The 21,810-nt window shown below is 46.9% G+C and overlaps 1 protein-coding gene across 2 annotated transcripts in view; it reads right to left on the minus strand.

Moving 5' to 3' along the window:
* Positions 1 to 21,810, minus strand: part of LOC144096763 (uncharacterized) — a 161,657-nt gene that overhangs the window by 80,336 nt on the left and 59,511 nt on the right. The window contains exon 3 of one of the 2 annotated variants that reach the window (XM_077629640.1): positions 14,190 to 14,261. The exons of the other annotated variant lie outside the window; for it this stretch is intronic. Within the exon in view, the coding sequence (XP_077485766.1) occupies positions 14,190 to 14,261 (72 nt within the window). The remainder of the gene's footprint in view (positions 1 to 14,189; positions 14,262 to 21,810) is intronic. 2 annotated transcript variants of the gene reach the window in all.

Below are 21,810 nucleotides of genomic sequence, written 5' to 3' on the forward strand. Positions count from 1 at the left end.
ACCTTCTACTAAATTTATGCATTAAATCAGTGTTTCCTATATAAAACTAAAATAGAAAAACTATCTTAGTTACAAAAGTGTCTCAACATTGCCACTATTATTAATGAACTTGTTCCATATAGTTATCGCTTTCTAGAAAATTTGGGCACCCCGTCAGTCGAACAGAGAATGGTGTTCTTCAAAATAACTGTGCAACTATCGGATAAGTATACCCCTGAGGTCTGATGACCTCTAAACTGCAAGCACCTTAGTACACACATCAGGCGAATACCCAACAAGAAGCAACCTTCATACCACCTTGCAAAGCTTTTACCTTCTAGTGCTCGATGAGAGAAGTAAAAGCCTTATACGGGCGAATCTGTGACGAGCTTTAACTTTCCAATATTAACCTTTTAATTGTCTGCCATGCTACAATCCATTTATACACCTTGCGCATGTCCCCTTAATTAAATTACATGATACCTCTGGTAACCTATTACCCAATGATCACAGGTGCTGTACTAAAAGATGCATTCATTAAAATGTTTTCCTCTATTTCAGCTATTAATCTTCCCGACACACCCATCGCGCATTATTCATTTTTTAACCAGTAACTCTCTATGTACCTGCATTTATGAACAATTCGAGTTTGAAAAAAGTAACTCTTTTCCTGTATGTGCTGCAATTATTCCTAAGTTCATAGAAAACATGAGGTTATCAATCAGTTATACTCGCACAATTGTCCTTACATTCTCTCAAATCATCGAGCCATCCTAACGACTCGAAAATCGGGAAGGTGGCTCAGATGCACAAATCCGGTAAGCACTACTCTAAGAGTCGTTGTCGCAGTTCGTTCAATATCACATGCTGAAAATTACTTGAACATATAGTCTTTAAGAGCGTAGTTGCCTCTCTTGGTCAAAATTTTTTTCTGCGTCTGCGCAAATTGGCTTTCGTCAAACACGTTCACATGAAACATAGTTCCGTTTATTCACTACTAAACTGTATCGTACTTGACACGTCATCTTTCGCTAGTGACTGCGACATTGCAACTAGCGTGGAAAGCACAAGGACAGAGGCAAAAGGAACAGACGAGACAGCACGCTTTGCCTCTGTCCTTGTGCTTTCCACGCTAGTTGCAATGTCGCAGTCACTAACGAATGCACACCAACTAGCCCAACTGTCTTCCATGGTCATCTTTCGCATACCGCTTTTTAGACTTTTTGAAACTCTTTGATTACAAATGTCATAACTTGCTACTTCGTTACGTAATTTTGATGTGGATCCTAATATCTGCACATGGATTTAATTTTTCGTTCTTACCTGCTAGCAATTCATATTTGCCGTTGGCACCACCTTATCGCTTACTACCGTAATATCTGATGTAGCACAAGGATATGTCCTTGGACACGTCTTACTCCTAATTTAATTTAATGGTTCTTATTCCACCGAATCTTCTGTCGCACATCTTTTTGCGGGCAACTGTGCAAACACAGTGGGATAGACATTATTAGTACGAACTTAATCATGCTCCTATCTGGCGGAGAGCATGGAGAGTGGAATAAAACATTAACAAATGTAATTTCTTATGCATTTCGCCCAAGTCTAAAATTCTTCCTGTATATTATTTCAATGGCATTCATGTTAATGTCGTTGCAGCATATATGTATCTAGCAGTTTATATCACACGAAACTCAACATGCTCTAGCCAATTAGAATACCTCACTTTCAACACTAAATGCATGTATACTTACGTTGTAACTTTTCCACCGTTCCACTGTCCCTAAAACTTTTAATTTATAAAACACCGATGTCCTCAACTTTAATAGGTAGAATACATATTATATGGGCCCGACGCATGAAAACCTTAGAATGTTTTTCGTACTGATCCAAAATAGTTCCGTTCCCTACATCATTTCCAATCATTAAGTACCTTACCGGAAGTATAACAGCCATGAATGTTTTCTTTCGCCTCCCCACCTTACAATCTGACTGGAATATCAGTCGCATAACTCTATTACACGAAATTATCACCATGCCATGCGTCACGATGATTTCATTTACCCACCTGAATGTATTTCCTGTCGCGTTGATCGTTGTTACAAGACTAGAATTGCAAGATGATGCACCAAACCATTCCCTCAGTGTCGCTTTTCCCGGATTTCCATCGAGCGCAATCGCCTTCACATCGATATTTCAGCCATTAAAGGTGTAGTTTTTCGCGATGCAAAAGCTATCTTTCAATATTCTGGAGAGAGATGAATTCTTATTTTAATAACATTTTCTGTATTGTATTCTGTTATATATCCTACTATCCACTTCCATCTGTTATCTGGATTCGAGGGCACCACAGATAAATAAATACTGTGTGCACAACCTGGTTATGTGCAGGTCGTTGACGTACTCGCCATGCGATATATAGTAACATCAAGACGAAGAGATATCGAATTAGCCTAGGCGCGTATAGCACAGAGGAAACAGTCAAGGAAGAAGTCAATCAGACACTTAGCGCTGAGAAGGAGAATAGAGAAATGTAGGATCTATTTGTAGAACAGGCAATTTGTACAATCGGTGGATGGTGACTTTAATGAGCACAACATTAATGGTAATGCCAGAAATATCATTACAGCGTGCGCATTAGAGGGAGGGGGGGGGGGGGGTCAAATTGCTACACATGATACTTATAAGCTCATTGATGAGACGAAATATCTGATTATAAAGCATGAAAGCTTTTAACCCAAAACATATACAAAAAATTGCAAATACTCTCAAAGTCAAACATTAACCGTAAGGGGAATGTCATAAGGAATTCTAATATAGCTAGAATTTAGCGCTCTCTAAAGAATGGAGGTAGCCTGAAAGGATTGACGAACCTGAACGTAGGCAAAATCCAGATGCATGCACTGGGGCAAATTCATTACAAATGTAGATTAGATAGATAATATAGCCCAAGTATTTTACAAAGCCGAAATAATAGGGAATGCAGCGATCGTGGTAATGATGTGGTGTGGAGGATGGTAGGAAAATTGTTTTAGGAAACTGATCACTGTATACTCAATGCATCATGCCCTTCAGCATATTTAAATCTCGGACGAACGCTCACGTCTTAATCTTTAAGAAAGGGGATTATCAGCTTACCGTGGTCTAGAAGGTGCTCTGGACGACGAAGGTTGTATAGACGGTTTTTACTAATGAAATCATTAATAAATCACGTCAACATTAGTCTTCATTCAACTATATTACCAGTCAAGTTTTCGTAAACAATACTGAATACTGATAACGGAATGTGCACAAAACCACTGGCCCACACATATAGTCATCAGAGATTACGACAAAGTATTTCTCTCAGTCCAAACATCACCAATCATGCAGGCATAATGGAACCAGGGCCCAGTGGAGGCAAGTGTAAAAACACTTGAAAATTCCGTAGTGTCTCCAAAGCCAAGCGTAGTCCTGTATATTGCAACTAATAACATTCTACCAAGACGATTCACAGGAAAGGAGACACATGTCTTCAGTCCTTCTCATCGCGTGATTTCAGAAGGACTTCGGAGACCTAGTAAAGGAAAAGGTGGGGGCACAATATAATTGAGAATACTCAAGACATCTGCCAATCGTTGATAACTTGGCTTGTTGGACCACACAGGGGATGAAAACCAGAGCACAATCAAGAACCTTCACACTAGATTCAGCGCAATGGGTGCAAAAATAATTATGCGGAAAGCTAAACTGCAGTTCAGAAAAAGGATCTGGCGCAACTCTGCCCAACCCCGCGCAAATATTGAAATTCAATTGAAATAAACGCTTCCCGCATCGCTGTCGTTGACACAAAAATCGTCGCATATTTGGAAAGCTGGCGCGGCACGGAAGGAGTCTGGCCAATGCGTCATATAAATTAATTGAAAACCTCGGGGAAACTTTCTCTCACTACCGACGGAGACCGTGTAATATTCAGCGTGCAGACTGATGTCATCTCCATCAGACAGCATGCTGAGTATTACATGGTCTCTGTCGTTAGTGAGAGAATTTTTCTTCGAGGTTTCCAACTAATTTATATGACGCATTGGCGAGATTCCTCCATCCGCTACCGCTTGCGGCGCTGGATCTAAGAGAAGTAAGTCGAACCATCTGAAGACTTTTTCCTCTCCTAACCCATCGCTGTGCGTGAGTAGGAGGAAGGGCTAGAGTGATGTTGCACACGTAATACTTGGTAAATGCGTCCGCCTGCCTTGGAGCGAAGGGGCCAACAGACACGACACGCCGTATTTATGAAGGATTCTTGCCTTTGTCCTATATTAGTGCAGTTTATGCACAAGATCTCTCCTGATTTGTTGCATCTCTCTAAGTTTACTGTGCACGCACTCCATTTTTTTTTAGATCACTTTGTATGCGTTTTTATTATTATGATTGGAAATTTCATTGTATCGCCTCTTTGCTGCACAAAGTGTTTGTGAACCTCTGACTTGGACCCTTTGTCTGACTTGCACCAGAGAAATCTGGGCACCAAACGACCATCTCTCTTCGTCACTTGGACGCCAGTTTCTGGAGTACCTTGCCATGCTGAATACAAGGCATCTTTTCTGTAACAGAGACCACTAATCCAACGCCCTCTAAGTTTGTCTGCGAGTGAACGCTACCAAAGCTCATGGGTGAAATTTATAGTATCCGCGAAATGACGTTTAGTGCTTTGTAATTGCAGAGATCGGTAGGAGTGAAGTGTTTATCCAGAAGTTGTAGACGAGTGTATAGTAGATCACCGATATTGTTGCAGGCGGTACAGCGCAATACCAACCGAAAAAGAGAAGACCCCACAGGCTCTTCATCCTTGGTAATTACTGCGGTGTAGCGCTTGCAGTGATGTACCGACCAGCTCAACTGTCTGTTTTACTGAAGCGCGGTATTGTGAGCGGAAGCGCTAAAGCGCTTACAGGAGGTTCACTGAGCAGAGGTGTGTGCGGTATTTGAAATGTTCAGGTTCCGAATGAAAAGAGACAGTTAAGCAAGGCTTTCAAAAAGGTACGAAAGCATCTGAACTCCTTCAGTGTTTGGACCAGAAATAAACAGAGGTCCTAGAAAACTCTTAGAGAGAAAAAGTGCGCGCCAGAGAAGCCGCTGAGAAATAGAGGCAATAGAAACGTGAAGGATAAGAGGCAGCTCGAGATGCACCTGCGAAAGAAAGTAAATCGAACGGGAAGAAAAACAGACAGAATGGCAGACAAGACAAGAATAAGTAGAAAAACTCTCGTTCGAGAGAAAGTGAGTGTCAGAGGAAAGAAGAGGCCAAATTATGATTTAAAGAGAGAAACAAATGCTCCTGCGGAAGTTTGCTGAGGTTAGGCGTTTGAGGAACATCACTCGGGCTATGAAGCTTAAGAAGGGACAGGCCGTTTTTGAAAAAGAAACGATGAAATCTCTAACGCCATAGAAGAGGTTGTACCTGGATTTAAAGAGTATAGCTTCGTTGCCAAGGAGCCCTTTCCTGCAACTGCAATTACAGAAGGTGAAGACCAGACCTCAAATACACTTCCCTAGGAAAGTGAGAGTATGGCTTGTACCGAGGCAGTAAGCACTGGAGAGGATGTTCATGCAGCATCATGCAGCAACTGAAGATGAAGGGATGACCGTGAGAAATTTTGGTCAAATGTTACCGAGTGCATAAGCTCTGAAGAAGCTGTAGTCGAGGAGAGCAAAACTAATGTAAAACCGAAAACATAACAGAGAGAGCTCTCGAGCAGCGGGGAGCCTTTGCCGATGAGGAAGGCGAGGAAAACTTGGCCCCTGAAAATGGCGGCAGTTTAGTGCAGTGATTGCGACACTTTGACGCACTGAAGGAAGAATCTGATCAAGCACAGTTGAATAGAAGTGAGGAAAATGATTGTGCAATGGCTTATGCACCTTGCTTTGAGCCTTTTGCACTATGAAGGGTCAGAAAGAGCAAAAAGGAGGAAGGAAGAGAAGTTCAGGTGGGGAAAGAAAACAGACTAAACCCGACGCTTCAACAAGAAAGAAGTCTAATGCGAGCGTCAACAAAGTCAAAGTCAAAGTCAAAGTCAAATTTATTTTTCTCCGAGAGGAAGAAAGGGGGCAACGGAAAAAAGCTGCACATGCGCAGCTTGACGAAGCCCGGCCCCCTTGGGTACAGTTCAGCAGCAATTCAAGAAAAATAAACAAAGGACGCTCAATGACAAGCATTGTCCAAGATATATACATATGGACGACAATGTCAGGGTTTTATACGTGAGATGCAAAAAGTAAGCGGCTGACATAATACAATGCACGTGGTACAGGGCGTAGTTGCAGCAATATGTAAGCAATAATGTCGTTAGCTGCACGATATAAAGAAAAAAGGAAGGGATATAAAATCAGACAGGTGGGCAATAGCGCAGCGGAGGATAAGAAATGAAGCCAGAGACAATGGTGAGGGTATTAACAGAAAGCGGATGCATTACGATCTAATTTTTTGAAAGTGAGCGTGCAGATTCTGTATTTGTATCAACACCAACGCGACTGAGTGCGTTCAAGAGGACGGCGATGTGGTACGATAAAGATTGATTGCCATATGTTGTGCGGCAGAAACGTTCGACCCATGAATTATTGTGTCTGGTGTTATGACTATGAGTGCGCGTGTCAAGGTTGAATAGCTGAAGAAAATAGTGATTATTAGTGGGAACAGCAGTCTTGTACTGGCAAAGAAGGCGGAACGAATACATGGTTTCAATTGGAAGTATGCGATAGGATGCGAAGTATGCGGACGTATGATCACGGTATGAAATATTCGCAATGGCTCGAATTGCGCGTTTTTGACATATTTTTAGTCTATGAATGTTTTCTTTGGATGTGGTCGCCCATACAAGATGACAATAATTAAGTGCAGATAAAAATAAGGCGTTGTACACCATCCTTTTTACTTTTGTAGGTAATATATGCCGATTCCTACTCAATATTCCCGCAATTCTGTTTAATTTGTAGCAAACGTGTTCAACGTGCTTATCCCAGGTTAGGTTTTCTGAGAAAAAGACCGCAAGTGATTTAACGTGCGTTCGTATATCAATTTCATCATTCGCTAGAAATAGCTTTTCTGTGGGAGTGACAGTGGTGTTTCTTGCACGAAAAAGTATTGCTTGAGTCTTTTTTGCATTAATTCTCAGAAAGTTATTTTCGGACCAACGCTTAACAAACTGTAATGCTATATTTGCTGTGTGTATCAAATTGTTTGGGTTACCTCCGGTAATGAAGAGCGCGGTATCATCTGCATATCCAATCCATTGTACCTCGCTTATAGTGGAAAAGATGTCATTTATGTAAAGAACAAATAGGAGGGGACCGAGAATACTGCCTTGAGGGACACCGGAAGTAAGTTTTTTGACGCTGGAATTTTTATTATTATGGCTAACATACTGAGAGCGGTGTTGAAGGTACGATGATAAGAGAGCATTAGAATTTCCCCGTATGCCATAATGCTGAAGTTTCATTATTAACGTTTTGTGACACACGCAATCAAATGCCTTTGAAAAATCTATATATATGCCTAAAACTAGTTTCTTATGCTCTAGAGCGTTAATAATGATTTCTTTTTGCGTTAAAAGAGCTGATTCTGTGGATTTTTGTTTCAGAAAACCATGTTGGCAAGGTGAAATGAGTGAATGCTTGCCTAAAAATGAATAAAGACGAATGTGCATAATTTTTTCTAAACCTTTAAAGAACACTGGGAGAATTGAAATGGGTCGAAAGTTATTTATATTATTTTTGTCACCTCCTTTGTGTATTACAGTCACCTTGGCTATTTGCATTAGCTCTGGAAATGTATTTAACTCAAAGGCTAAGTTATACATGCTAGTCAACACTGGAGCGATGATATCAATAATGTATTTAATAGGGGCAATTTGCATGTCATTTGCATTACGAGATTTAGAATTTTTGAGGTTATTATATACATAAATCACTTCACTTTCATTAGTGGGAAAGAATACCATACTTCCAGAGATATTGGGGATGCAATCTGCAGTGGGAGAGTAAGCTGTGCTTGCGCAGTCAGTTTCCCCAACGGATACAAATTGCGCATTGAACGCATTAGATAGATCAGTGCCGCTTATGTCTTCATTGTTGATTTTTATGCTGGTAATGTTGGAATGACTGATTGGTTTAATGATCTTATTTAGGCGTTTCCACAACAGTTCGACGTTCCCGGATGCGTCATGCAGATAGGTAGCAAAGTATTCGTCCTTGACAACTTTGAGCTCTTTATTTACCCTATTTCTATATGTTTTATACGCTTTTAATAAATTTATGTCCTTGCTTTTCGCAAATTTCTAGTAAAGATGGTTTTTTATGTTATTTTATTTACCTGATCCCGTGTTACCCACGGTTTCCGTGATTTCCTGTTCCTTCGTCGCGCTACAGATGGAAAGTGCTTTTGGTAAAGATCTGTAATTTGACATACAAGGGCTTTGTACATTGCATTTACATCAGTGCTTGAAAGAACATGGCTCCAGTCATGACACTGAACATCGGCTCGAAAAGATGCCAAGGAAGATTGGGTTATGTCTTGTCTACAAATCGGCGGATCGTTTGAAGGTGCAGGATAATCTTTTACATGAATGAAGGCGAAAATGGGCAAGTGATCACTGATGTCGCTAGCAAGCGCACCGCAAGAAGAAACTTTTATCAGTATTAGTGATGAACAGATCGAGTAGAGTTGCTGACACTGATGTAACACGTGTTGGTTCATTTATAATGTTTAGAAACCCATATGACTCTAGAATGGACAGGAAATCATTTTTAGCCTTAGAAGTTTTGAGGATATCAATGTTTAGGTCACCGCCAAGAAAAAGAGAGTATTTGTTAAGAGATATAAAATCTAAAAGGCTTTCAAGAAAAAGCAGGAAATTTTTCAGATCACCCTTTGGAGGACGATAAAGAACTGAGAAAAATTGTGAATTGTCACGCGCTGTCACTATTTCGTAGTCGTCAGTCGACTCAGTAAACTCAGGAACAGGGTTCACGTTAAAGCTGTTTTTCATTAATAGCATAACGCCGCCACCATGTTGCAGGGGGCGATTTAACGCAAATGTTTGGTAGTCGTGCGACAAGAACGGGACATAACTATTTTTGTACCAGGTTTCACATCATAATCGCATCGAAAGAAATGTCAGTTGCTATAATTAAATAAGGAAGGTCATCGTGCTTGTTTTCTAATGAACGTGCATTAAGGTGAAGAAAAGATAAAAGACCTTTATGATGAAAATTTTTCAGATCGGAAGGTTGTACTGCCATGAGGGCGGTAGAGAACTACTAAAGACTGCAGGTACAGGGCCACGGACCGGATTGCTAGCCTGATCATAATGTGTCGGTTTGCCTAGCCATTTTTTCCAAGTCGTCCAAACAGTTGATTCGGAGTACAGTGCTGTTTTCAGCTTGACGCGCAAAGATTTTTCCATCTTTCGTCCATGCAAATTTCCAGTTAACCTGTTTTTTCTTTGTGATGGCAGCACCTAGCAGTTGCTTGTTTTTGCGTGTTAGATGTTCATTAACAAAGACGGCGCTTTCGGGGCTGTAGCCGAGGTCTGCTGTTGTTATTCGCGTTTTCTTCGCCTTTGCTAATACTAAATTGCGTTTCTCCCGCCGGGCAAAGCGCACAATGATGTTCTTTTCATCTTCTTTTGAGGTGGGTACTCTATGGCAGATATCAATGTCAGTTTTTGAGATAGGTTCGCCAACGAGTGTTCCTAGTTTGACCACAATGTCTGTTGCGTCACCGTCCTTAGGAACCCCTTTTATTTCAAGGTTATTTATTCGGGAATATTGTTCCAGTTCATCTACTCGCCGAGAAAGCTTGCGGTTTTCCTCTTTCATTGCATGATTAGTGTCTCGTAACGCTTTGACTTCCTTGATGAGTTCCTTAACATCAACCTTTGTTTCCGATATGTCATCACATGATTCGCTACAGAAGTCGACGCTTTTCTTCAGCTCCTGGAACTCAGCTAACATTTCTTTTCGGAATTTTTTAAGTTCCTGCCTCATACTGATGCAGTACCGCAGCGGTGGCCAAGTGGTTGAGCATCCGCCTCGTATGCGGGAGGTGCGGGGTTCGATCCCCAGTGCCGCCCGGTACCCACCGGTCATACAATGGGTACAAGCTTTCCCCTGGTCGGGTGCTCGGCTTATTTAGGGTGAAATGCTTGGGAAATGGGTCTCTGACCCCACCTTGAGAAAAAGAAAAAATACCTTGTGACATGGCGCTCTTTGGCCATAGCTGCCCTTGCGCCATAAAAATCCATAATCATCATCATCATCATACTGGTGCACTGTGTACATTCAGTGCATTCTTCCGCGTCCTTATCCTTCTTTCCTCTGGTTCCTGTCATGACTGAATGGGATCAGAAGAAGGCTACGCACACAGGGCAAACAGCTGTAAGCACAACTTGGCTTTGCACAGCTCGTAAGGCACAACAACTCGTAAGGCACAACAACTCGTAAGGCACAACAACTCGTAAGGCACAACTCGTAAGACACAACTTGGCTCGGCAGCAGCGCGGAAAGGGCCTAGAATATTTTAGAAGTGGAAAAAAACGCGGGCTTACCTGCAAAATGCAGGGGAAATAAGAACATGCGCCACAGAAGCACTGCTGCCGAACGAAAGCGTCGAATTCCAGAGTTAGGTATATGTGGCCTTCTCAGGTGATGCAGATGGCGCCCCGCGGGCGTGCGCAGTAGCAGGAGTTGGTGATAAACAGGCTTCAGAACGGACTCGTGCTTGTCATGTTGATGAAAAAGGGCCAAGTCTTGGCCCTGACGTTCCCACGATTAGAATGTAGAAGAAAACAAAAAGAACGAGCGGAGATAGTAACAATGCCGATGCAGGTTAAATAGAACAAGACATGCCTTGCAGGAAGGTAAGGAAGTAACTGGAAAGAAAAAGAACTAAGCAGAAGACAGCTCCGTCACATGCAACGACACTCGACGAGGGCCGCATCAAGAAGACGAAAAAATTAAAACAGAAGATATATCAAACAAAAGCAAAAAAAGAACACGAACCGAGCAAGCTGCGAATGCTGATTCCAAAGTGGAATGTCATTGCGACACACTTCAACTTTCAGAAAGGAGTTCATTGCGGGCTTCAATTAAAACTATCTACAAACGAGGAGGTTCGCCGAAGCGACTGCGTACCGAAGGATTGGATTCGCAAGAGCGAAGAGACCTGCGCCAACCGAGACGAAAGAACGCCAGTGAGTCGGAGTCGGCACAAGTGCAGTAGTTTTTATTTTCTCTTGTAGAGACAACGTAGCTATGTCAGAAGCTAGAATCGAAGTCCAAGCAAGAATCCCAGAAGCGGAGTGAGAATCGGGTTCGGAAGAAAAGCCACCGTAGAAAATTAAGAAGAGCAGAACTCAAGACAACAAGACGAAAGAGAGTAGCGTTACCCTCTCTCATTTTATTCCTCCAAACTCATACCTTTTCAATACATGCCCCTCTTGGGTTAGAATCCGCTAGTGTTGCATTCCCGCTTGCTTCTCTTTTGCCCTGATGGAGTACAGGTGAATAGCAGCCCCGGCCTCCCGATTCTTGGCCAGTCCCCAAGTGTGGGTATGTGCGATATTTTTAGAAGCTAAAAATAAAAAAAATTAGTTGTGGTCTCACTACAGCTGAATCTGGCTATAGAACGAAAGCTGTAGTGTATCGGGCAAGTAGACGCGCCTTAGCGTCTGAACGTTGAGTGTGTTCCGCACGCTGGATAGGCAGCGCGCCAATCTAGCCACCCCGGCAGGTGGCAGTTAAAGGTTGATCGCGAGAGGTTGGTCCCCCAGTGAACGCTGCGGCCTACTGTTGTAGTGCCGCGTGTCTGCCACAACGCTGTAAAGCCCGGAATACATGGAGCGTTTTTGAGGCGATTTTCGCCCGACAGCGCAGATTTGACGCCCGGCGTCAAGAAAAACGCCCGCCGCCGCCGATCAGGAACGGCTAGATTTTGACGCGGCGTGCGCGCGTCAGACGCTACCGGAAGTGCCTGCCGGACTCACTTCCGTCTGTATTCGGCGGCAGCGGCCAGCCGTCTCAGCGTCCCTTGAGCTACAAAAACTTGTAAACTAAAGCGACGCAAACAGCTTGACGGGAAGTTAAAATCAATCAATCAATCAATCAATCAATCAATCAATCAATCAATCAATCAATCAATCAATCGGGAGCCACAAGCAGTGCACAGAACGAAGCTCACATATAGTGTCTGCCCAATCAGCACCGCCATTTCAGTCGCACAGGGTCGCCAGACGAAACAGTTCTGGCCAACTCTCTCCGCTGATTGCCGTCCGCTCGAAGTAAATGAAAACTCTTTTCAAAACTGGGTTTCAGCAACGAGAGCCACAAGCAGTGCACAGAACGAAGTTCACATATAGTGTCTGCCCAATCCGCACCGCCATTTCAGTCGCACAGGGTCGCCAGACGAAACAGTTCTGGCCAACTCTCTCCGCTGAACATCCACAAAAATATCGAGACAATACTAAACATACCTGAAAATGTGTATAGACATAACTGTAGGATATTTATTGCCTAATTTAATAATTATAACATAAGCAAACAACATATAAGCATTGATCGTTCATTTAGTGGTGGCCAAAACATTTTTGCCTTGTCTGGCCACACTGCGGCGGCGTTCGCCACTTGTACGCCTCATGTAGCCTGGCCAGCGTCCCTCTGACGCGTTTTTTTGTCTACACGCGATAATCGCAGGAGAAAAACGCCCCATGTAGCCCCCGCTTAAGCGCTAATACATGCAGCCCGCACCTCTCTCTCCCCACCGCCACGTACCTCAAAGCACGATTGAGGCGTCCTCTGACCCAGAGAGCCAGGTGTGCGCCCTTCCTTTCCTCAAGAACCATTGGAGTCTAGAACGTTATCTATGCCAACGCCAGTGAACACAATGAACGCCGACGTCCCATAGAAACAGAGGCGAGCGGCGGGTTTCGTCGGCGGCGGCGTCGGCGGATGGGTGACGTGATAGCTGTCACGTGTTTTCTCTTCGGTTCAAGATCAAACTCGCGCACGTGGCCAAGAAGCTACTGACTGGAGTAGTAACGTCTTCCTTTTAATAATAATAAGAGAGCCATAAGTGCTCGAGTGGAGCAAGTATGTTTAGAGCACACTGTAAGCCAAGTGTGTAAGTACAGGCAAAAACGGGCATTGCATTTGTGTTTGGAATTTTGTGTTACTGTGTTGCCGAGTAGGGGCTTCTTCTGAACTGTAACTAGAAATTGTCAGTTGCTTTGTATGTGAGCATCATTATAGTAGCATTGGTCAGTTCATTTTGTCAGCGCATGCATGTGCGCGCGATTTTCATGCGTTGTGAGTATTGCTGCACAATACTTTTAAAAGGAGGGAAGTGAAACAAAAATCGGCGCACATTTAGAAAGCCGGCACGGTGCAGAGGGAATCTGGCGCGCGCGCCGTACCCGATTTGCGAGCCTTGGAGAAAATTTCACTCATTGCCGACGGATACCGAGCAGCTATGAGCATGCTGACTATCTGCCCTTCGATCGCGCGCGACGGCGCCGAGTGTTGTCGACTCGGGAATCGACACCACTCGCCCAGCGATGGACCAGCGAGGCAGCGCGCACCAGACTTTGGGATTCCCGGCAGTTATCCTACGGTCGTCGGACTGTAGCAGTGACCGGTGAAGAAATTTTGATCTGATTTATTTGTACCTGTTCTGTGTTAGTCGACTTGGCGCGCATTATCTCTCTTGTTTTGTAGCCTCTCTCTAATGTTACTTTGCATTTGTTTAATTGTTTTGCTGATAAATTTGTACGTGCTCTTACGAGTGAAAGAAAATTACTGTGTACCGTTTTCTTACTACACAGAGTGTTTTATTTCTGAACCTTTGGCTCCTACTCATTGTCTGTCTTGCGACCGGCGAAAGCTTGGCATCAAGTGAACATCCCTCTTTGTCATTTGGTAGCTGCTTTCTGGTTGAGCTTGCCACAGTGAATCGAGGAAATCTTCTCTGAGACCGAGACCGGTAACCCCACACGCTGTAAGGTTGCCTGGGAGTGCACGCAACAGTGTGAATTCGTGGCAATCGCGAAAGAAGGGCACAACTCCTGCCACTACGAAGCGCCGCACGGCCATTGTAAAAAAAGTTTCGCTATGCCGGAATGCTCACTTGCAGATATTAGCAATGTCTCGGCTAACAGTGTATCGAATTCTCCACAGTCAGTCACCTTCTTCGTCGACGAAAAGTCGTCCGTCCAACACGTGCGCAGAGAACTCGTCCGATATTTTGAGTGGCATGCCTGCAAAATGCCGGGCGATGCGGTCATCCAATGATCAGAATGTTACTAAGTTAAAGGAGCTTTTTTCATCTTATAAAGGGAATAGTTCATGACGGTGCGCATTATTAGCAACTTCAAAAAAGCTGAATGCAATATTTTCGACGATGAACGAAACCACTCTTATTCCTCTCTAATAGTAACTTGTAACAGTCGATCATATTGCCACACTGCTGACATTCTGCCGGCGCCACCTGGTGGCCGAACCTGTCTCCCAGCGCGTGGCCGAACATCTTCTGTCTAGAATGAGCGCGGCGGTTCGGCAAGCCTCGCCCCAGTAAACGGCTGTGTTTCCTGCATACAACCTATCCCCCGAAACATGGATCCAAACCTCCATGCTAACAGGAGACAGGTTAGGGCGGAATTTTTTGAGAGGAACATGGGGCATCGGGACAACACAGTCTACACTGATGCCTCCCTATACCCCCAAACACACAAAAATAGCGCGGTAGCAGTAGTAGTAAATTACCACGGAGAACACAACACAAGCCTCACTATATCATGTCACATGGGAGTGTGGAAGAAATCAAGCATTCCACAAACACAAAACATCAGGTGCGGAGCAATGGGAGAGCCGGCTCACCAGCTGCGAGCTAGGGGTCCAAAGGGCACTCAAGCACACGCAAGCGAGGTGCCTGACTCAGTGGAGCCCTGGACTAGGGGCCCACCCACGGCCAAGGAGGACCCAAGCTTCAAGACGAAGATTTCGTCCTCTACCGCTACTACTTCCTAAAGGAACCAATAAAGTTTTTCATTCATTCATTCCCGCTTCTTGCTACGTTTGTCGGTGACATTTGGTGGAGCCGTGCTGGGTACCATTCCATGTACGCTGACCCCGTCGAAATCCTTGACGCTTCTCCCCGACGCGCGGACGCCACACCTGTCCACAAAGCCATCCGTCACCTGCGAGGCCTGCAACCAGAGTTTGAGCCACTGACAAGGCCTGTGCGAGCTATGACATCCACCACTGGCAGCTAGGCAGGTCAGTAGTCTGGTAGTAACCCGCCGTTCGTCCTTCTCGCACTTCGGTCGAAACCATCCTTCCACGGCGACCGGTTCGACGATGTTGAAGATTGGTTGGCTAGTTTTGACCGGGTTCCTGCATTCAACCAATGGAAGACGAGCGGAAGCTGATGAATGTTTATTTCGCACTGCAAGACTCGGCGAAAACGTGGTTCGAGAACCACGAGGCATCCCTTTCCAACTGGGCAGCTTTTCGCCGTGAGCTGCTCGCTACATTCAGCTCGAACGAGCGAAAGGAAAATGCTGAAATTGCACTTCGCTCCAGGTCACAGCAGTCCAACGAGAGCGTGGCCATGTTTATTGAGGAGATGACCCGCCTCTTCACTCGGGCTGACCCGGCCATGCCCGAAGCTACAAAGGTGCGGCACCTAATGCGTGGGGTAAAGAAGCAGCTGTTTGCTTACCTAATGCGCGACCCTCCGAGAACCGTCGCCGCCTTCGCTAAGGAAGCTACGAGCATGGAACGTTCATTACAGGAACGAAGTGCCCAATACAGCAGACAGGCAAATGTAGCGGCCGCTCACTACTGCACGTCCTTACCAGGTACCGGGGATGAGGCGCTGCGAGCGCTTGTGCGGAGCATTGTTCGCGAAGAACTGCGACAGCTCCACTTGGGTGCTCCGTCGGCAAGCACACGTTCTACAGGCGATGTCCTCCGTGACGAAATTCGCCGAGCGAGCGGTGCAGCCACCACCGGCACCACTATCGGAGCCGCACGTGATGTCCTACAGCGATGCCCTCCGTCGACCTGCCCCCGCGCCGCAAGCGTTTCGCCCCGCTGCCGAACCAAGACCACCCCATCATTACCTGCGTCCCGTCGAGCAGCAGCAGAACATGTGCCCTCCTTTCAGCAAAGCGCACGTATGGCGAACATCCAACAATCGCCCGCTCTGCTACCACTGTGGGGAGCCCAGCCATATACTGCGGAATTGTCCGTACCGGCGGCTTGGTTTGAGAGGATTCCCTCCAGACACACCTCGACCGCTCTATGATGAAAGACCGCAGCACATAGAGGAGTACCTGGTCACTCAGGTGCTGCCCCCGACCTCGCAGCGGCGCCAATCGCGATCGCCGTCCCCGAGGCGCTTTGCTTCACCCAGTCGACCCTCATCCTCTGGTCAGTTCAGAGGCACGTCCCCTCGCCGGGAAAACTGAAGACGGTGTCTTCCGGGAGTAGGGCCGCCGCCACTGCACAGAGTCAACAGCCTCCACCCGACGATTTGACGCGACGGCCCGAGCGGCGACGATCCGATCCGACGTGCTGCGAACGATTAGTTGCTGCTAAAATTTGTGTAACCGCCGACAGTCATGAAGTGACCGCACTCGTTGATACCGGCGCTGATTTTTCTGTGATGAGCAGGCTGCTCGCCACAACCCTCCGTAAGGTTCTGACGCCTTGGTGTGGACCCGTGATCCGCACCGCTGGTGGCCATGTAGTGACGCCGATCGGCGTCTGCACCTGTCGCATCCAGATCCGCGGTCTTACTTTCACTGGTTCCTTTGCTGTATTAAGTGACTGTTCGAAAGACCTCATTCTGGGCATGAACTTTCTTCAAGAGTATGGTGCGGTCATCAACATTCGGGAACTCATGGTATCTTTTTCCGCACAGCGAGCCGTTGACACCAACAGCGAGCCCAGCAGAGTAATGTTGCGCGTATGTGACGACCACATAACGATCCCTCCGCGAGCCAGCAAGTTCGTCACAGTCGAGTGTAATGACAGCACTGGCACTCTTGGCAGCGCTGAAGCGAACGTGTTGCTGCTTGCTACTCGCTCGGCAAGTTTGTGTCGCTCGAGGCCTAGTAGAACTTTCCAACGGTGGCACCGACATCTTAATCACCAACTTTACCCGTGAACCACAGCATTTAACGAAGACAGTGGTCATCGCTTATTTTGACGAGCTTGGAGAGTGTGCCAGGCAGTGCTCTTTGTCCACCGCGTCAGACCTCGACGAGACGACGGCTACAGCCATTCCGACCGACGTAAACCCGCACCTCTCGGTCAGTCAGAAAAGCTGCGTGGAAAACCTCATCTCTTCCTTCCATGACTGTTTTGTATCGACTTCCAGGATACGACAGACGCCGCTTACCAAGCACCGAGTTATCGCTGCTGAGGACCAAAGACCACTATGCCAGCGCCCTTATCGCGTGTCTTCAAAAGAACGTGACGCCATCCGCCGTCAGGTTACTCAAATGCTTCAGGACGACGTCATAAAACCGTCCACGAGCCCCTGGGCATCGCCTATTGTCCTCGCCACGAAGAAAGATGGAGTCCTCAGGTTCATCTATATCTTCTCGTCTCAATGTGATCCGTAGAATTGCACGTGAGCAATGGGGAAACCATCCTTCTTCAATGGTCAAACTTCATGTAGCGCTTGTGGGCAGCCGGATAATGTATCAATTACCTTTAATTTCCCCCTCGGTATCACAACTTGAGCGTCTCGAAGTTGTCCACAGAAAGGGCCTAAGAAGAGCCATTGGAGTTCCACAGGCGGCTGTGAATAAGGCAGTACTTCATCAGTCCCTATCGAATCCTCTTAGCCTTATCGCTTCTCAGAGACTATAAATGCATCTTCACCGCTTAGGAGAGACGGTAGCTGGGCGATCCCTTCTCCAGCGGTTCTGCAAGAGATATGAGTCGAAGGCTTACTTGGCACTCAATACTCTAAGTTCTTTAGGCATTAATGTCCGAAGGCAAAGGATACGGTTGAAACCCCCCTGGTCTTTTCCGACCCTCGACTGTAAGGTCACAATTCCCCATGTGAGCGCAAAGCGCAGCTCTCCTTTGGCAGCAACGCGTTCGCTTGTACTGGAATACTTGGAATCAGAGTATGCCTGCCATCTTCAAATTTTCACGGATGGTTCTGAGGACAAGGTCAAACAAGCCAGCGCAGCGGCTTTTTACATTCCTTCTTTGGACTGTAAGTGGTCCGTACGCTGTACTGCTGTCGTATCCTCCACAACGGCTGAAAGTGTTGCTATTGAGGCGGCTTTACGGAAGTTAGGGTCTTGTCCGGCTCTACCTGTTGTCATCCTAACTGATTCAAAATCTGCTCTTCAGAGGTTAGAGTGCGGATTCCCTACTGACGCCTTGTCTCTAAGCTCTCTGCGCATAGCATCATCTCCGCCCTGCTCTTTATGTGGTGTGTGCGGGGATATCGAACATTATATTATGTACTGCCCACAGTACAACGCGGAAAGGCATGTGATGTTCGCTTCCTTCAAGAAGACAGGAGCCCGTCACAGCACAGTGCAGGACATTGTCTACCCAAGTGGAAACCAGACATGCAGAAGGGAGGCTGCACGCTTTCTTTTAACATTTCTGCAGGACACGGATCTTGCTTTTAAATGATGACAGCAGGAACGGACTATGGCCTACTGTGATTGAATGTGTGCGTAGATGGTGTCTTCCGCAGTGGACTATTTTTTACTGTGAGTGAATGTGTGTATGGAGTGTGGCACTACAATGGCCTATGTTCTACTGTGACTGAATATGTGCATAGATGGTGACTTCTGGAGTGGACTGTGATGTGAACTGTGTGGATTGATTGTGTGCATAGATAGTGACTGCGGGAGAGAATGTGTGCTATTATAAGGGACTGTGCGCTTAGCGGGGAAGATGCGGCATTGTTAATATCGAAGGGACGCTGCGGTGGAGCAGTTGCCGGCAGATAAAGCAATGCTAACCCCACCTGTAGCATTCAACACCTCAACCTCAACCTCAGGTTCTGCGTGTATTAGAGACGCCTCAATAACGTCACGAAAAAAGATGTGTATCCTCTGCCACGCATTGATGACTCCCTAGAGCGCCTGCGCCATGCCACCTACTTTTCGCGTCTTGACCTCCGCAGTGGATACTGCCAAATAGAGGTCGACGAACGCGACCGAGAGAAGACCGCCTTTATTACTCCCGACGGTTTTTACGAGTTTAAGGTGCTCCCTTTTGGCTTGTGCTCGGCCCCTGCCAACGAATGATGGACAACGTGCTGTCTGGCCTGAAGTGGCAGTCGTGCCTCGTATATCTCGACGATGTCGTGATCTTCTCTGACACATTCGATGAGCATCTGAAACGTTTGCGCGCTGTTTTCGACGCCATACGTTCCGCTGGTCTCTCCCTCAAGCCATAAAAATGTCACTTTGCGTTTCATGAGTTAAAGTTTCTTGCTCGCATTGTGAGCGCTCGAGGTGTTAGTCCAGACCACGAAAAGACGGCCGCCGTAGCTGCCTTCCCCAAGCCAACAGACAAACGGAGCCTGCGTCGTTTCTTGGGCCTCTGCGCGTACCATCGCTGGGTTTGTTCACAATTTCTCCAAGCTAGCAGAGCCTCTGCCCACATGGCGAAAGACCAGGATAGAGCCTTCACGGAAATCAAGTCCCTTCTCCAATGTACGCCTGTGCTTGGTCACTTCGACGAAGAGGCCGACACGGAACTGCACACTGATGCCAGTAACGTTGGTACCGATGCGGTCCTTCTTCAGCGACAGGATGGTCTAGAACGCGTGATTGGTTACGCCAGTCGCACTTTATCTCTTTTCGAAGTCAATTATTCCACCACGAAAAAAGGAATGTCTGGCTGTGCTGTGGGCCGTTACGAAATTTCGACCGTACTTGTATGGCCGCCCGTTTCGTGTCGTGGGCGACCATCATTCACTGTGTTGCCTGGCGAACCTGAAAGATCCCTCGGGGCGGCTTGCTCGATGGAGCCTTCAGTTACACGAATTTGATGTCACCATCGTGCACAAGTCCGGCCAGAAACACAGTGATGCTGACTGTCTCTCCCGCGCTCCTATTCCCTGCCCCACGGACGAGTCCGACGGCGATTCCGCTTTTCTCGGTGCTGTCACCACACCCACCCTTGCCCGCCAACAGAGGGACGACTCCGAACTGCTGCCCCACATCGAGTACCTCGAGGGAACCGCTCCATCACCACCTCGACTCTTCAAGCGCGGACTGTCATCGTTTTGCTTGCGCGATGGTGTCCTCTACAAAAAGAAATACGGCCCAACGGACACTGTCCATCTGCTTATAATGCCTACAACGCTTCGTGACGAAGTTCTGCGTGCGTGCCACGACGACCTTCCCTCGGGCAACCTCGGGTTTTCCCGCACGTTAGCGCGCATACGCCACAAGTACTACTGGCCCAGGCTTGCTGCTTTTGTCCACCGCTACGTGCGAACCTGTCGTGAGTTTCAGCGCCGGAAGACGCTGCCGACTAAACTAGCCGGGCTCCTGCAGCCTATAGATCCACCGCGCCTCCCATTTCAACAGGTCGGCATGGACTTACTCGGTTCATTTCCGGAGTCTTCCATGGGCAACCGATATATTGCTGTTGCCACTGACTATCTCAGCCGATACTGTGAGACCAAGGCCCTTCCCCGTGGCACCGCCGCCGAAGTTGCACATTTTTTCATTCACAACATTGTGCTTCGCCACGGAGCCCCAACAGTTGTATTAACTGACAACGGCACCGCGTTTACGTCGGCACTTACGAGCGAGGTACTTCGACTCATTGACACCAACCAACGCAAGACTACAGCTTACCATCCGCAAACAAATGGACTCACTGAGCAGCTTAACAAGACAATTGCCGCTATGCTTTTTATGTATGTCGACGATGACCATGCGAAATGGAACCGGATACTGCCTTACATCACGTTCGCATACAACACTGCGCTCCGCGAAACGACGCGCTTCGCTCCGTTCCATTTGGTGCACGGTCGCGAAGCCTTGACCATGCTGGACGCCATGCTTCTTCCGGATCCTACTACCTCTTCTGTCGTGGACGCTGAACAATTTGTTCGTGACGCCGAAGCCACTCGCCAAGTTGCGCGACAGCGAATCTGGTGCCAACGACAACGCGACGCCGAGCTCCACAACCTCCGCCGCAGGGACGTGATTTAAACACCCGGTGACCAAGTCTGGGTATGGAGTCCTATCCGTTTTCTAGGGCGCCCTGAGAAGCTTCTTCGCCGTTACTTTGGTCCATACCATGTGTTACGCCGCCTCAGCGCGGTGAGCTACGAGATGCTCCCTCAAGGAACTGTCCGGTCGTCTCGACAACCGACGTCCGAAGTAGTCCACGTGGCGCGAATGAAGCCATATTACTCCCGTTAGCCCCTTTCCGCGAAGACACTTGCGCTGCTATCTTCCGCCTTACGTATGTTTTTCCTCATCGCGTGCAGCATCGAATCGATGCCTCTTGAAAGGGAGGGGGGTAATGCCACACTGCTGACATTCTGCCGGCGCCACCTGGTGGCCTAACCTGCCTCCCAGCGCGTGGCCGAACGTGTCCTGTCTCGAATGAGCTCGGCGGTTCGGCAAGCCTCGCCCCAGTAAACGGCCGTGTTTCCCGCTTCTTGCTACGTTTGTGGGTGACAATATTTTGCTATTCACTGACAAAAAAAGCGTCGTTTGCTGATAATTGTAAATTTACTTACTGTGTGTCTAGAGATTTCGTAAGAAATGGCTCCACAGTTTTGTTTTAATGAAA

Source organism: Amblyomma americanum, chromosome 7, assembly GCF_052857255.1.
Source record: "Amblyomma americanum isolate KBUSLIRL-KWMA chromosome 7, ASM5285725v1, whole genome shotgun sequence".
In the NCBI taxonomy this organism is placed as follows: domain Eukaryota; kingdom Metazoa; phylum Arthropoda; class Arachnida; order Ixodida; family Ixodidae; genus Amblyomma; species Amblyomma americanum.